This window comes from Mustela lutreola, chromosome 10 (genome assembly GCF_030435805.1).
Source record: "Mustela lutreola isolate mMusLut2 chromosome 10, mMusLut2.pri, whole genome shotgun sequence".
Taxonomy (NCBI): Eukaryota; Metazoa; Chordata; class Mammalia; order Carnivora; family Mustelidae; genus Mustela; species Mustela lutreola.
Genome location: NC_081299.1, coordinates 96,261,888 through 96,277,636, shown reverse-complemented (window position 1 = coordinate 96,277,636; position 15,749 = coordinate 96,261,888). Strand labels below are relative to the sequence as shown.

Below are 15,749 nucleotides of genomic sequence, written 5' to 3'. Positions count from 1 at the left end.
AACTTAATAATTTAAAAGAATTGCTTCTATTAATTTTGATATATACATAATAGGCTAGAATCCCAAATAGCCACTTAAAATGTTGATAAAGATTTCAGTATCCAAATTTGACTTGTAAGTTAAATCATGTAAGTTAAAGAAGAAATTCCCATCATTAAAACTGGCAAGTCTAATATTCTTTAATTTTATGTAATATTTTAATGTTTTAGCAAAACCCTATTCTTTACCTGGTTATTATCAGATGGGTGCTGACGTGCATCAATATGTCACGTTCAGGAAGCATTAGTTGTCAGACAGCTGCTGACATGTTCGATATGAGAAATGTATTTTTGTTACACAAGTGAAATATATTGTCTTCTTTTCCAAGCCAAGACTAATATTTTGTTTCCAAAGGAAAACTCAAACATTTTCCACATTATTCTTTCTAGACAGTTGTAGGTTTTGTTCCAAAAGCAACATTCATAGATTCTCTATTTTTCTTATCAAATTTGAAATAGACCAGATAGTTTCATGAATCTACTTTATTTGTTTGTTTAATTTTTAAGAAACTTAATTTTCATTTTGTACAGTAATTGGTAGCAAAACTAATATTATTATTCTAGAGAGGTTTTAATTCAGGCTTTTCTTGAATCTTGGTAGAGACTGACATTTTCCATAAATATACTATATTCTAAATTAATTGCTTTTTCCACCTTTTTGTACAGAATACAAATTCAAACATTCTTCCTGGATTGAATCATTGATTAGACAAATACTTTGTTTTTAAGTTTTGTATATTTTTAGCATTTATCGACCCTTTTCAAAGTGATAAAAGGACTAGAATATTTCATATGATTATAATTCGATGTTACCCAATTTTAATATGCATTTAGAAATATTAATGTTTATGTATAGTAATGGCATAGTTAACTGGATTAAATACCTTATATGTTGTTACTCAAATCAGAGAAAGAATATATTTTTCTTTTGTGTGATGCTTCCATTTAATGTAAATTTCTCAAAAGATTATTGTGAGCTGACATCCCAATTTCTTGTTTATGTTTAAGAACATGTTATTTAAATCTTTGTTTACTCTCCTAGCTCATTCTTCATACGTTTTGCATAAGATTATTTATGTTTACCATCTCATCTGCTTTTTACAATATTTTTCCTACAGTTATGCAGAAGGCATGGAGGGAAAGAAATCCTCCAGCTCGAATCAAAGCAGCCTATCAAGCTTTAGAATTAAACAATGAGTAAGTGTGAAATATATGGAAAGTAACTTTGTTTTGCAGGAAACTCAGGCAAATGATTTCATGTTATCTTTTGTCTTTTCCTAAGACACTTAGAGTCATTAGCAGCTCCCCCCCTTGCTTTTTTTTTCATATACTAGAGATAAATTTTAGTGTTCATGGGCATCTATACTTTGGTTCTTAAATTACAAACTTACCTGTGCTTTTGAATTGAAATTATCCTAGAGATACTTTTTAAAATGGGGAATGCTGATCTAATTGGTGATAATTTTTGGATAGTTAAAGAGTATAAAAATACTTATACCACCTTTTAAATTTTGTTTTTCATTTAAATCATTCATTCAAAGCATTCATTCAGTCCTGAGAACTTTAGTTGCTAATGGAATTGGAGGCATGTGAAGAGGATCAAAATAAGCAAAATGCAGCATTTATTTATTTATTTATTTATTTTTAAAGATTTTAAAAATCTGTTTCACAGACAGAGATCACAAGTAGGCAGAGAAGCAGGCGGCGGGGGGGGGGGGGTGCGGGGGGGGAGGAGAGCAGGCTCCCTGCTGAGCAGGGCTCCATCCCAGGACCCTGGGATCATGACCTGAGCTGAAGTCAGAGGCGTTAACCCACTGAGTCAGGCACCCTTTATTTATTTATTTATTTATTTAAAGATTTTATTTTTTTATTTGTCAGAGAGAGAGAGAGAGAGCGCAAGCAGGCAGAGTGGCAGGCAGAGGCAGAGAGAGAAGCAGGCTCCCCGCTGAGAAGGGAGCCCGATGTGGGACTCAATCACAGGACTCTGGGATCATGCCCTGAGCCAAAGGCAGCCAGTTAACCAACTGAGCCACTCAGGCATCCCAGGGATATTTATTTTTTATAGTTCTTTATATCAGTTCTTTATTTTGAAAAGGCAAAATGTAAAATCATGAGTTAGCCTAATATTTAAATGGAATAGATCAATAAGTATTAATCTGATACTAAATAAATGCCAGGAGTAAAAGTATGGCCCTAGTTGGGGTTAATCAGAGAATGCTTCCTGAATGGTATGAATTTAGCATTGTCCCTGGTATCCCTCAACAACCCCACCCCCCAAGATACGTTATCAATATTAAGAAGACCTTCCTAAGATAGAACAAAAATCAGTGTAGGGAACTCCAAAAGCAGTCAATTAGCTTTATTGAAACTCTGGAAACTAATCAAAAGTTTGTAGTATCCTAGAGACTGCATGATCAATTAAAAAAAACAAAAAACAAAAAACAGCTGAATCACTGTTAAGTGAGTTTTAAGTGTTTTAATTTACACTGCCCCCCCCCCCCAATTTCCCACTCCCTTGCTCAGTGGCAGCCTTGAAGACAAAAGTCTGCATTCTGGATATAGGTTCCTTCTACCAGAGAAAGTGGAATGGCTCTTATTCTTGAAGAATTGTGCTTGTTTATTTTGACCTGTCTGGTTGGCTCTCTGAAGGGCCAGCTCAAAGGTATTGCCTTTATTTGGGTTAATTTGGAACTCTCCCAGCACTGACACAGCTACACTGGGGGGCATTTGTTGAAAATACATAAAGACAAATGCATTAGTCCCTGCTGCCCTGGAGCAAGGGATAATAGCTGGGGCAAATAATAGACAAACCAGAAAGCTTGAGAGGAAAGGCTGGGGAATGAAATACTTTGGAAAATAAAGGCTTTTGAAAAACTCCCACATATTCCTGGGAATCTCAGATGTCCCATACATGCCCAAGTTTGGGCACATGCTCAGAAGTGACTTAAGAAGACCCTAAGCTCTCATGTCTGTCTGAATTTCAGGTTCTGCACAAACAGAAAGTAAAGGCTAAGGCAGGGTTGTAAACTGCCTGGCTGAATGTTGAAGGTGTGCCCCAACACACTCAGAACCAATCTGCAAAGACTTGGCTTTTTTTGTTTTGTTTTTGGTTCCAAGTGTTTAAGGCAAGTTCTATCAAATCACTGGCTGATGAACAGGCTAAAGGAGAGAGGATTCACTGGTATATATGATAATGACTACAAACTTCAGAAAATTAGTTCAGAAAAGTCATTAAACAGCTACAACAAGCAACAGCAACAAGCCATGGGGAGGAAGGGGAAATCTGACTGCTAGAGTTGCTAGATTATAATCTTCAAAATTTGCAGTTTTAAACAAATTAAAAAAGACACACAAAGAAACAAAATATGCCCCATTCACAGAAAAGAAAGGAAATGAATGGAGACTGTCCTGAAGGAAGTCGTCAAGACTTTGGACTTTCCAGACAAAAACTTTAAATCAAATATTTTAAATATGCTCAAAGAGGTAAAGGAAGCCATGTGCAAAGAACAAATGGAAGTCATAAGAAGGATATCTTACCACTAGAGGAAATCAATAGAAATCTAGGGAAAAAATTTAGAAAGAGATCTAGAAATAAAGATCAAGAACTCAGTGAACCTCAAGTAAGATAGAATCAAAGAAATCTACAATGAGACACATTATAATCAAGCTTTCCAAAACCAAGGACAAGGAGAAATTCCTGAAAGCAGCAAGAACATCATGAATGAGGAATCTTCAGTAAGAAAAACAGCTGAGTTCTCATCTGAAATCCTAGGAGCCAGAAGGCAGTGGGATAACAAAGTCAAAATTCTTAAAGAAAGAAAACTGTCAACTAAGGATTTTTTTTTTTTTAAAGATTTTATTTGTTTAAGAGAGAGTGTGCTTGAGCATGAGGAGGGTAGAGGGGCAGAAGCAGGCTCCCACAGGAGCCCAGTGCAGGGCTCAGTCCCAGGACTCTGGGATAATGATCTGAGTCAAAGGCAGATTCTTAAACAATTGAGCCACCCCGGTGCCTCCACAGCTAAAGATTCTATATCCAACAAACCTATCCTTCAAAAATGAAGGAGAAATTAAGACATTTCCAGATAAACAGAAACAGTTCATTGCTAGCAGATCTATGTTATGTATAAAAGGATATGTTATAAATAAAAGGATATATTATAAATAAAAGGATACTAGACAGTCTTGACTCCACACAAAGCAATAAAGAACACCAGTAAAGATAATTACGTAAGCAAATATAAAAGTTAATGTATTTTGGGTTTGCAAATATTTTTTTCAATATGATTTAAAAGACAATGTAAAACTGGGGCGCCTGGGTGGCTCAGTGGGTTAAAGCCTCTACTTTCGGTTCAGGTCGTGATTCCAGGGTCCTGGGGTCAAGCTCCACACTGGGATCCCTGCTCAGTGTAGAGCCCATTTCTCCCTTTCCCCCTGCTGTTCCCCCTGCTTGTGCACTCGTTCTCTCTCTGTGAAATAAATACTTTTAAAAAATCAACAAAATTGCTGAACTTCTAGCTAGACTGATCAATTAAAAAAGAGAGAAGACTCAGATTACTGAAATTAGGAATGAAACTGGAACATTACTACTTAACATTACAGAAATTTAAAGCAGAATACAGTGTACAATTATAGATCTATAAATTAGATAAAAGGGACAAATTTCTAGGAACCAAAACTGATTCAAGAAGAAATAGAAAATTTAAGTAGACTTATAACAAATGAAGAGATGGAATCAGTAATTTAAAAACTTCCAAAGAAAACCAAAGACTAGATCCCTTCACTGGCAGGTGCTACCAAGAACTAGAAGAAGAATAAACACCAGTCCTTCTTAAATTCTTCAGAGAAATAGAAAGGAAGCGTACCTGGGTGGCTCAGTTGGTTGAGTGACTGCCTTCAGCTCAGGTCGTGATCCCGGAGTGCCAGGATCGAGTCCCACACTGGGCTCCCGGCTCCATGGGGAGTCTGCTTCTCCCTCTGACCTCCCCTCTTATGCTCTCTCTCACGGTCTCTCAAATAAGTAAATAAAATCTTTAAAAAAAAAAAAAGGAAATAGAAAGGAAATAATTCTTCCTAACTCATCCTGTGAAGCCAGTATTATCCCATACCAAAACCAAAGACATCACAAGAAACAAAAATTACATACTAATAACCATTATGATGTAGATGCAAAAATCCTCAACAAAATAGTAGCACAGCAAATCCAGCAGCATATTAAGAGAATTACACACCAGGAACAAGTCAGATTTGTCCCAAGAAGGCAAATGAAAATCAGTCAATGTAAGATACCACATTAATAGAAAAAAGAGCAAGAACCACATGGTCATTTCTATTGATAGAGAAAAGATATTTGACAAAATCCTACAGTATTTTCTGATTAAAAAAAAAAAAACACTAAGAAAAAAGGAATAGAAGAAAACTTCCTCAAACTGATAAAGGAAAACCCATAGTCTTTCATCTATAGATATGCAGTTTTTATTTATATATTTACAGATGAAAGACTGAAAGGTTTCTTTCTAAGATCAAGAATAAGACAAGGGCATCTTTTCTTGTCCTTTCTATTTAACATTGTACTAGAAGTACTAGCAGTGAAATTAGGCAAGAAGAAGGAAGGGAAAATGACTTCCAAATCAGAAAGGAAAAAGTAAAAACTGTCTTTATTCACAGATTATATGATCTTGTACATAGAAAATCTCAAAGAATCCACACACAAAAAAACCATTAGAGCTAGCAAAAGAGTTCAACAAATTTATTGTCTAAAGACATATAAAACAAAGAGGAAAATGGCAAAAAGCAAGTCTTTATTTATGTCTGTTGTATATCTATACACTAGCAGTGGACAGTCTGAAAAAAATTGTTTTAAAGATTTTATTTATCTGAGAGAGCAAGAGAAAGCATGAGTGGATGGTGGGGAGAGGGACAAGCAGGCTCCCCACAGAGCAGGGGGCCCAATGCAGGGCAAGATCCCAGCACCCTGAGATCACAACCTGAGGCAAAGGCAGATGCTGAGCCACCCAGGTGCCTCTGAAAAAGAAATTAAAAAAACAACTCCATTTATAGTAGCATCAAAAATGTTAAAACACTTAAAGATAGATGTAACCAAGGAGTATAAGACTTGTACACTAAAAATGACAAGATATTGTTAAAAAAGTTAAAAAAATACCTAAATAAATGGAAAGACATCCCATGTTTACGAATTGGAATACTTAATATTGGTAAGATGGCAGCAGTCCTCAAGTTGATCTACAAATTCAATGCAATCCCGATCAAAACTTCATTTGCCATTATTATGAAATGGACAAGCTGATCCTAAAATTCACAATGAATTACAAGAGCTCTCAAACAGCCAAAACAACCTTGAGAAAGAACAAAATTGGAGAACTCACTTCCTGATTTCAAAGCTTACTGTGAAGCTACAGTAATTAAGTCATAAAGATAGACATCTAGATTGATGGAATCAAGTTGTAAGTTCAGAAATAAACCCATGCATTTATGGTACATTGATTTTTTAAAAAAGATTCATTTATTTATTTTAGAGAGTGAGAGAGTGAGAAGGGTCAGAGGGAGAGAAGCTAACTCCCACTGAGTGGGGATCCCCAGATGGGGCTCAATCTCACAACCCTGAGATGATGATCCAAGCTGAAACCAAGAGTTGCATGCCCAACCTACTCAGCCATCCAGGAGCCCCTATGGTCAATTGATTTTTGACAAGGGTGCTAAGATCATTCAATGGGGAAAGAATAGTCTTCCATAAGTGATACTGGGCAAGTGGATAGTCACATATAAAAGCAACCTTTACCTCGCATGATTCAAAATTAATCAAAGACCTAAAACAGAGGAAGAAAACATAGGGGCAGATTTTTATGACTGGATTATGCAATGGTCTCTTAGATATGACACCAAAAGCAGAAGCAACAACAAAGAGAAAATTAGATAAATTAGACTTCATCAAAATTAAAAGCTTTTGTGCATTGAAGGATACTATCAAGAAAGTGAAAAGGCAACCCACAGAATGAGAGAACATATTTGTAAACCATATTTGATAGGAGTCATATCCAGAATGTATCAAGGATTCTAACAACTCATTTATAAAATGATAACCCAATTAAAAAAGGAGGAAGGAGGGCGCCTGGGTGGCTCAGTGGGTTAAGCTGCTGCCTTCGGCTCAGGTCATGATCTCAGGGTTCTGGGATCGAGTCCCGTATCGGGCTCTCTGCTCAGCAGGGAGCCTGTTTCCTCCTCTCTCTCTCTGCCTGCCTCTCTGCCTACTTGTGATCTCTCTCTGTCAAATAAATAAATAAAATCTTAAAAAAAAAAGTTTATATAAAAAAAAAAGGAGGAAGGATTTCAACAGACATTTCTTCAAAGAAGAATTCAGACAGACATTTATGTCAATGACCAGTAAGCACATGAAAAGGTTCTCAACATTATTCATAATTAGGGAAATGAAAATGAAAATCACAGTGACATGCCCCTTCATAAGATGGGTATAACAAAAACCTTCAGAAAATACCAAGTGTTTGCAAAAATACGGAGAGATTAGAACCCGCATACATTGCAGGTGGGCATGTAAAATGGTGTCGCCACTGTGGAAAACAGTGTGGCAGTTCTCAAAAAGATAAAATTAGAACTATCATATGACCCAGAAGTTCACCCCTAAGCATATACTGAAGAGTACTGAAAGCATGTGTTCACACCAATATTATAATAGCCCCAAACTACAACCAACTCAGATGTCCATCAGCTGATGATGAAGGGATACATAGAACTGGTATATTTACACAGTGGAATGTCAGTCTTAAAAAGGACTGAAATATTTCTCCATGCTACATGAGTGAACTTTGTATATATATTAAAAGTCCCTAAAAAAAAAAGTCTCTGAATGACATCCTTTAAAATGATTAATTTTATTATGTGAATTTTACCTTAATTTAAAAAAACCCAAAACCTTTATAGCAGTGTCATTTGGTATTCATATTAATTTTAATATTTCAAAAATAATAAAAATATTTTGAACAAATATAGGAAAGCTCTCAGAGGAAAGAACTTCTTTTTTCATATAGCTAAACTGTAATTTAAAATATTTATGTTTTGATTCTATCGCATCAATTTATAGCCATCTAGATCTTTTAAAAAAGTTTTGTTTTTTGTTATTTAAAAACATTTGAATTGGGTTTAGAATGGCAGTTTGGAGCCCAGTGTTTAAAGCAGCAATGTATCTAATGTTTCAGAGAAATCTAATATATGTAATGGAGAAATCTCTGTTGATTAGTGAAATTATCAGATAGTTCAATTTAGTGTACTGTTGGAAGGATGCTGAAACGATCTGATTTGCATTTTCTGAATTTAAAAGATCCTCCTTGCCCCCAGTTGTTTGATAGCTACCTTGCCATCATTTTTTAAAAAGGTTTTATTTATTTACTTTAGAGAGAGATTGTGAATGAGGGGACAGGCAGGCAGAAAGGGGGAGAGAATCCCAAGCAGACTCCATGCTAAATGTAGAGCCCAGTGCAAGTCTCAGTCTCACACCCCTGAGATCATGACCTCAGCTGGAAACAAGAGTCAGATGCTTAACTAACTGAGCCACTCAGGCACCCTCCTTGCCATTATTTTTGTTTCATGCCTGGTCTTGTACTTTTGCCAACAATTTCTCTTCTCTTGCTTAAACACTGTTCGATGGAAATATAACATGAACCATATTTGTAAGTAATTTTTCTGGTAGCCAGATTTAAAAAGTAGAAAGAAAAAGGTGAAATTAATGAATATATTTTATTTAGCTATATTGAAAATATTAAAATATTTTAATATACAATTGATATATTTCTTAAACTATTAAAGTTTTTTTTACGTTTTTCTAAGTCTTCAAAATCCAGTGTGCACTTTACACTGACATCACATCTCAATTTGGACTAGGCACATTTCATGTGCTCAATAACTATACGTAGTGAAGGACTTCAGTACTGGACAATGCAGGCTTAGATAATCAGAACTGAAATATAGTCTCCAGAGGAACTACAATATGTACTTGCTATTTCTGGGAATGGAAAGGAAATTTTTTGTTTCTTTTTTTTTTGTCCCCCAAACAAGTTGATTTACCTTATTAGCCAGCCTTTGACATAATTGATAACAAAGAGAAACTTTTCTGTTTTAGTGGGGTGAAGAAAGGGAACTTGGATTGAGCCTGGGTGTGATGAGCAAAAGCAGCAGTGTAGGAGGAAAGACTAGAATTCACACCAAGGAAGTTTTGCTGCAATACAATTGTGGCTAAGCCCAAAAAAGGATGGGGCAGCACACAGAAAGAAGGCTCAGGATTGGAAAAAAGGGTTAGTCCTGGAATGATATATTTCTAAGTCAAATGTTAAGGACCTAAAGATCCTCAGGTGGCCATGGGACTTTATTCTCAATCTTGACCCTCTCCCATACTTGCCCCTGTTAGATGGATATTACAAAGTGTGTACTGGCTAAGAGCAGGCATGACCACTAGAATGTATATAGTTCCTTGAACTACTTTTTAGGTAAGGCTTTATAGATCTTATTTTCTCCCCCCTTTTACAAAAGGAAAATATGAGACAAGCAGTTAGAGAATAAACATAGAAGATAGAAAATACAGTGAAGAAATGTAAGAAAGGAGAAAAATAGTGGAAACACACCAAAAATATACCAACATGCCCCTAACAGAATGTCGAGTGAAAGTTTTTTACCTTCTTCAAGAAATGGAAAATGTAGGTAAAGGTAGGAAAGTGTGATGCAGAACAAAAGACATATCCAGGAGAAAATAATTCTTTACCATTTTACTTAAAATTGCCTTGCTTGCTTTCTTCATAGCTGTGCCACTGCATACGTTTTACTGGCCGAGGAAGAAGCAACAACTATTGTAGATGCTGAAAGGTTATTTAAACAGGCACTCAAGGCAGGAGAAACAATTTACAGGCGGTCACAGCAGTGCCAGCATCAAAGTCCTCAGCATGAAGCTCAACTGCGTAAGCAAATTTGTACTTATTTTCACCTGTCTTTTATTTAGCTTCTGCAGTTGACTCTTTTATGTATAAGACACAAAATAACAATAGTAAAAACAACCCTTCATACTTAGAAGTTAGCTTCTTTTCATAAGAAATAACTAATCTATTCGTAATATCTGTAAGCCAACAAGACAAACAGGCTTTAGCTAGAGAATGCTTGTGGAAGGGAACAGATGTGCTCTGGTTATTGAGATGTGCTGCTCTGAGATTTAAGGTAATTTAAGAATTACTTAAATTGTGAGAATTGGACTGGTCATTGGAGAAACACAACTCAAACATACCCAAGATTCAGGAGAGCCTTCTGGTAGTGATCAGTAGCTTTATCCTTACCCTTCCCCCAAGCAGTAGCAGAAGTACATCATTTGGCTGTGCCCTTCAGACCGTATGTATCTCCACATAGTGCCAGGAAGTGACTGCTTCAGTATAACACCCAGCTTCACATTTGGCATTGATTCTTTTGACTCTTCTCTGTGATACGTTTGAGAACATATGGGCCAAACCAACCGAGATTCTTTCCGCTCTTAAGGATACTCTTTCAGTTAGGATTGAGATACTTCCACCAAAGATGTTAGAATCTGTAATGCTCCTGCTTCCTGCTATTTTTCGTGGCCAGAGGGTTTTCGTTTAATGATTTTGGCAGATATTGGGCAATAAATTGAAATATGTTTACATAATTCATTATCTGTTAGCAGTTAAGTTCTAAATCTTTTGTTTGTGGAAATTAAAATTTGGATAATATTTTCTCTCCAAACTAAATATTGATGTATACAGTATGTTTCGTTAATGTATGTTGTTATAGCACACAACTGTGGGAATATATAATTTTGCAGTCTGGAACTAATGAAACTACATCTGTGAAAAAGCCTTGCCATTTGTCTCTTTGTATAATCTCAAATATGATTCTGAGATAGTTACAAAAATATTTGTTAGCTCTTTCTAGAAATGGTTTTATAGTTTACTAACTACTAGCTGTTGAGCAAAAGTTCACAGTAACCATGGATATTTTGTTTTGAACATCTTTTGTTAGTTAAAACAATAGAGATTATTAAAAAAAATTTTATGCAGAAACTCAAAACTAGGTCAGAATTATTTTTTCCTATTGTATGTATTTCTTTTATGTTAATACTAAAATGTACTTGTCAAGTATACACTAATTAATTCATATATAATGTACTCAGGTTACTGTTAGAGGCAAAAGTGATTCTGCATTTGTGGATTTTAAGCTTTTACTATAAAAAACTTCAAATAAATACAAAAATAGAACAGTATAATAAACCCCCATTCAATGTTCATCACCCAAGTTTAATAATCTTTGATAGTCTTTCATTCTGAGACAGTTTAATTTTTTTTTTTAAAGATTTTATTTATTTATTTGACAGAGATAGATCACGGAGAGGCAGGCAGGCAGAGAGAGAGAGAGAGGGAAGTAGGCTCCCTGCTGAGCAGAGACCCCCCCCCAATGCAGGACTTGATCCCAGGGACCTGAGATCATGACCTGAGCTGAAGGCATAGGCTTAACCCACTGAGCCACCCAGGTGCCCCAAGACAGTTTAATTTTAATTGAAACTTCCAGGATAATCAAATAATTACTTATAATTATAGTTAATGGATGATATGTTAACGAAATAGTAGGTCATAATGCAAAGTGATAATTATGTCATTTTTTTTAAATAGGAAGAGATACCAATGTACTGGTATACATTAAAAGAAGACTAGCAATGTGTGCAAGAAAATTAGGAAGAATAAGAGAAGCAGTAAAAATAATGAGAGATGTAAGTAAGTTTGATGATTGGATGTTTGTATTTCTTCCTTCAAAAACTTGAAAATGTGTTTTAAGCTGCCAGTTATTTTAATGTAAAACCATTGTTTTTTAATTGGTAGCTTTTATAATAAGGTGTTTATTAATATACATATATTTCTAAGAGTTGAGTGTCCACAGTTTTGTTAAGAAACTAAAGAATTTCTACTTTAATGAATCAGATTCAGCTCTTTTGAGTTCCTTTACTATAATTTTAACCTTTTTCCCTTTTAATGTACAGTTGATGAAAGAATTTCCTCCTCTTACCATGTTGAACATCCATGAGAATCTCCTAGAATCACTTCTGGAATTACAGGCCTATGCAGATGTTCAGGCAGTCCTAGCAAAATATGATGGTGAGTGATAATTGACTTAGTTGATAGCATGGTTAAAATATTTTTTTCAATTATGTAATCATAAATGTGATCCTATTCTGGTATTTCTTTTATTTTTCTTTTTGCATTCTTTCAAGTCAGTATTTAGAATCCATGGATACAAGTTATAGTAAGTATCTTCTTTATCAGGACTTCTGGGAGCAAAAGTCTACAAGGAATAAATTTTCTTTAAAAATTTACTCATTTGTTGAGTGAAGGGCTTAGAATACAGTGGTGAACAAGAAGACATGGACTTAGTCCTTGGAGAAATTACAGTTTAGTAAAGGAACATACAGACAAAGACAAATGAACAATAGTTATATTGAAGCATAGTGTGTAAGGTGAGATAATTGGAAAAGTGTGGGGTGCTATGGACATGGGATGGTACCTCATTTGTTTTGGAGTGTCAGAGATAGTTAACAGAAGTTGCTTTATGGTATGTATAAAAAATTCAGAGTAACATTTTTACAATGCTTTTTGGTTACAAAGTATAATTTATTATTTCATATGAGGAGTATAATAATCTTGTGAGGTGGTAGGACAAGTTGTTTTACTCTTGTTAGTAAACAAGGAAACTGGAGTTAAAGAAGATAAGTTCTCCCAGCCAGTCAGTATGGCAAGCCAACACTTAAATCCAGCTATTCCATTTCTTTGTTTACTAGTCTTCCAATGGTAAGAAGTTGACGTATATTGGTTATTTTTATTATTATACTAAACAGTGCCAGTTAGCACAAATGGAGTTGGGAGAATTTTTAAGATGCATGCCAGTTCTCCTCATTTTGAGTGAGGCATCCCCTTTTAACCTCAAGATGGAAACATCCTAACTAGCATAATGTTTCTGGTCACATCTTTCACTGTAACATAGCATCTACAGGTCACATATTCACGCTTGTTCTGTTGTCAGTTCCTAGCCATTAGTTTGGGAATCCGCATGATTTGTAAAGTTTGAAATGTGTCACACTTGGAAAGAGAAGTTTATTTTTTTAAACATCTGGAATTCTTACAAGTGCTTCACGATAGTGTAGGCTCATGGAGAAATTTGTGAGAAATTCTTTCCATATGTAACTTATCGGATGCGTGGCCTGCTTATGATACAGTGAACAAGCTTAGGAACCAAATACAAAAAATCAGATAGGATCTGATTTATTTAAAATAAAATAAAACTAACAACTTAGCTATGCTTCTGTGTTTTCAGTTGTTTTTATGATTCCCCAGGTTTTACCATTCTAGAATCCTGTAGAAGTTAAAAGCAAATTTATTTCTTTAGTTCTCAATTTGCTGGTATAACTCCAGGATCTAAAACTTCAAGAGAGTCCACTAATACTATTCTCCTGATAACATTATTTGGGGCGTTCTTTAAGAAAGGATTGATATAATTAATTATATTTCCTGATTAATTTATTTTCTAAAAAAATCCTTTAAAACACTGTAGAAAATCAAAAACACTGGAAGAAGAAAAAATTAGAATCATCTGTTGTATTACCTGGATTTAACTCCTGTTAAATTTTTTTTTTTGAATCTTAGTTTTTCTCTGTGAATAGGTAGAGTTTTAAATAGTTCTATATCTATATGTCTTTTTCCCTGAATACTTTTATTGTTAACAGATTATTGTAAACATTTGTTGAGTACTTTTCACTGTTGTTCCGAGGACTTTCATAGACAAAATTTAATTATAATGTAATATATATAATTATACATATAATTATAATTAATTTTCTCTGCTAGAAAAGTATTATTTCTTTATTTTTGAGAAGAAAAAAAAACTGACATTAAAGGTTAAAGAAGTTGCTGCTAGTTCAGGGATGCATAGCTAGTAAATACTAGAATCAGGATTAAAACTCAGCTCTTCCAACTACATGTCTACCTGTATCTACTACTATAGTATATCTGTTGAATTTGTACCAGGAATTATTCTTATTAAAAATTATCTTAAGAAACTTTTTGTGATTCTTACCTAAGTTGAAAATTACAATTACAGATATAAGCCTTCCAAAGTCAGCAGCAATCTGTTACACAGCAGCACTATTGAAGACAAGGACTGTTTCAGATAAGTAAGTATTGAAAACTACATTAATTTAGACTACTAAACTCAATACGGGTTTCCCCCGCTATCTGAAAGTTCACTTTATGCCATTTCACTTTTACGAGATCCCTACACTAATACCTGTGTTTGCTAACTGAAAGAAATCTGAACAGGATGCTCACATTTATGAAATGGTAATTGCTTCTTCCCTTTATGCCATTCTAGCATAGGAAAGGTTTCTTAGGAACACTCTACTTGCAGATCACAGGGGAAACGTGTATTATGTTTTTCACCACTGACTTTAAATAATGTTTTTTTCTCCCTATTTCCTTTTGAATAACCCTTGATCTGATGGGACTTTGAGACTTCTTAACAGTGTAGTGGAAAGAGCACAGTTGTTGTTGTTGTTTAAGATTTTATTCATTTATCTGACAGAGATCACAAGTAGGCAAAGAGGCAGGCAGAGAGAGAGAGGAGGAAGCAGGCTCCCCGCTAAGTAGAGAGCCTGACGCGGGGCTCGATCCCAGCACCCAAGATTATGACCTGAGCCGAAGGCAGAGGCTTTAACCCACTGAGCCACCCAGGCATCCCAAGAGCACAGTTTTTAGAGCTAAATAAACCTGGATTCCAATTCAAAATCTCCTGCATACCAGCTGTGGAACTTTGGGCATGTTAATAAGTTTGAGTCTCTTCTTCTCTGTAAAATGAGAATAATAATACCATCGCATGGTTGTGTGAGGATTGTGTGTGTTAAAATGCTTAAAACAATGCTAGAAAGTACATGGAGTACATAGTAGCTATGATGATAATGATAAGGTGTATGGTAGGGAAATAGTTTCAAGCTGTTCTGAGATTATAATTCTGAGTTATTCTGTTTCCCTTATCTTTTTGGCTGTCCTTAACGAATTTCTCTTTATTCCACAGATAAGATTTTCAGAAACCAAATGGCAACCATTTTCTTTCGCCTTAGATTACTATGCCTCAATACGGATTAGAAGGGAATATTCACAGTCTGTTTCCTCTCAGTGAAAATTTGATAAGAATGTACTTCTATTTCATTACATTCTCTGGATGTCCCTATGTAGCATTTCTTATTTTATCACCTTTCCCAGAATATGCCAGTGGACTTCTCCTGAAGGCTTTCATTACTTAAATTTGAAGATTTCTATTTTTCACGTTGCCCTTCTTTATATGTTCAACCAAGGGTGTTACTTTCATGTTTACTATTTGGCTTTGGCTATCAACCAGAAACCCCTGCTTCAGGAAGTTAGATTATGATCAAAATTCATGGATTTTTATATTTATTTCTTCATTTTGTGGTTTTCTTACAGATTCTCTCCTGAAACAGCTTCCAGAAGAGGGCTAAGCACAGCAGAAATTAATGCTGTGGAAGCAATTCATAGAGCTGTGGAATTTAATCCTCATGTTCCAAAAGTGAGAAATTTTATGATGAAAATGCTACCTTTATTTGAGTTTATCAAATTCATGAAAGCATGTAGA

At 35.0% G+C, this 15,749-nt stretch overlaps 1 protein-coding gene across 6 annotated transcripts in view; it reads left to right on the top strand.

Annotated features, from left to right (window-relative positions):
* The window catches only part of ST7L (suppression of tumorigenicity 7 like), a 119,099-nt gene that overhangs the window by 16,170 nt on the left and 87,180 nt on the right, over window positions 1–15,749 (top strand). For 5 of the 6 annotated variants that reach the window (XM_059137710.1, XM_059137711.1, XM_059137712.1 and 2 more), the window contains 6 exons: window positions 1,157–1,235; window positions 9,861–10,015; window positions 11,729–11,826; window positions 12,094–12,208; window positions 14,205–14,277; window positions 15,581–15,683. In XM_059137710.1, the coding sequence (XP_058993693.1) occupies window positions 1,157–1,235; window positions 9,861–10,015; window positions 11,729–11,826; window positions 12,094–12,208; window positions 14,205–14,277; window positions 15,581–15,683 (623 nt within the window). The remainder of the gene's footprint in view (window positions 1–1,156; window positions 1,236–9,860; window positions 10,016–11,728; window positions 11,827–12,093; window positions 12,209–14,204; window positions 14,278–15,580; window positions 15,684–15,749) is intronic. The other variant, XM_059137714.1, reaches the window with a different exon arrangement.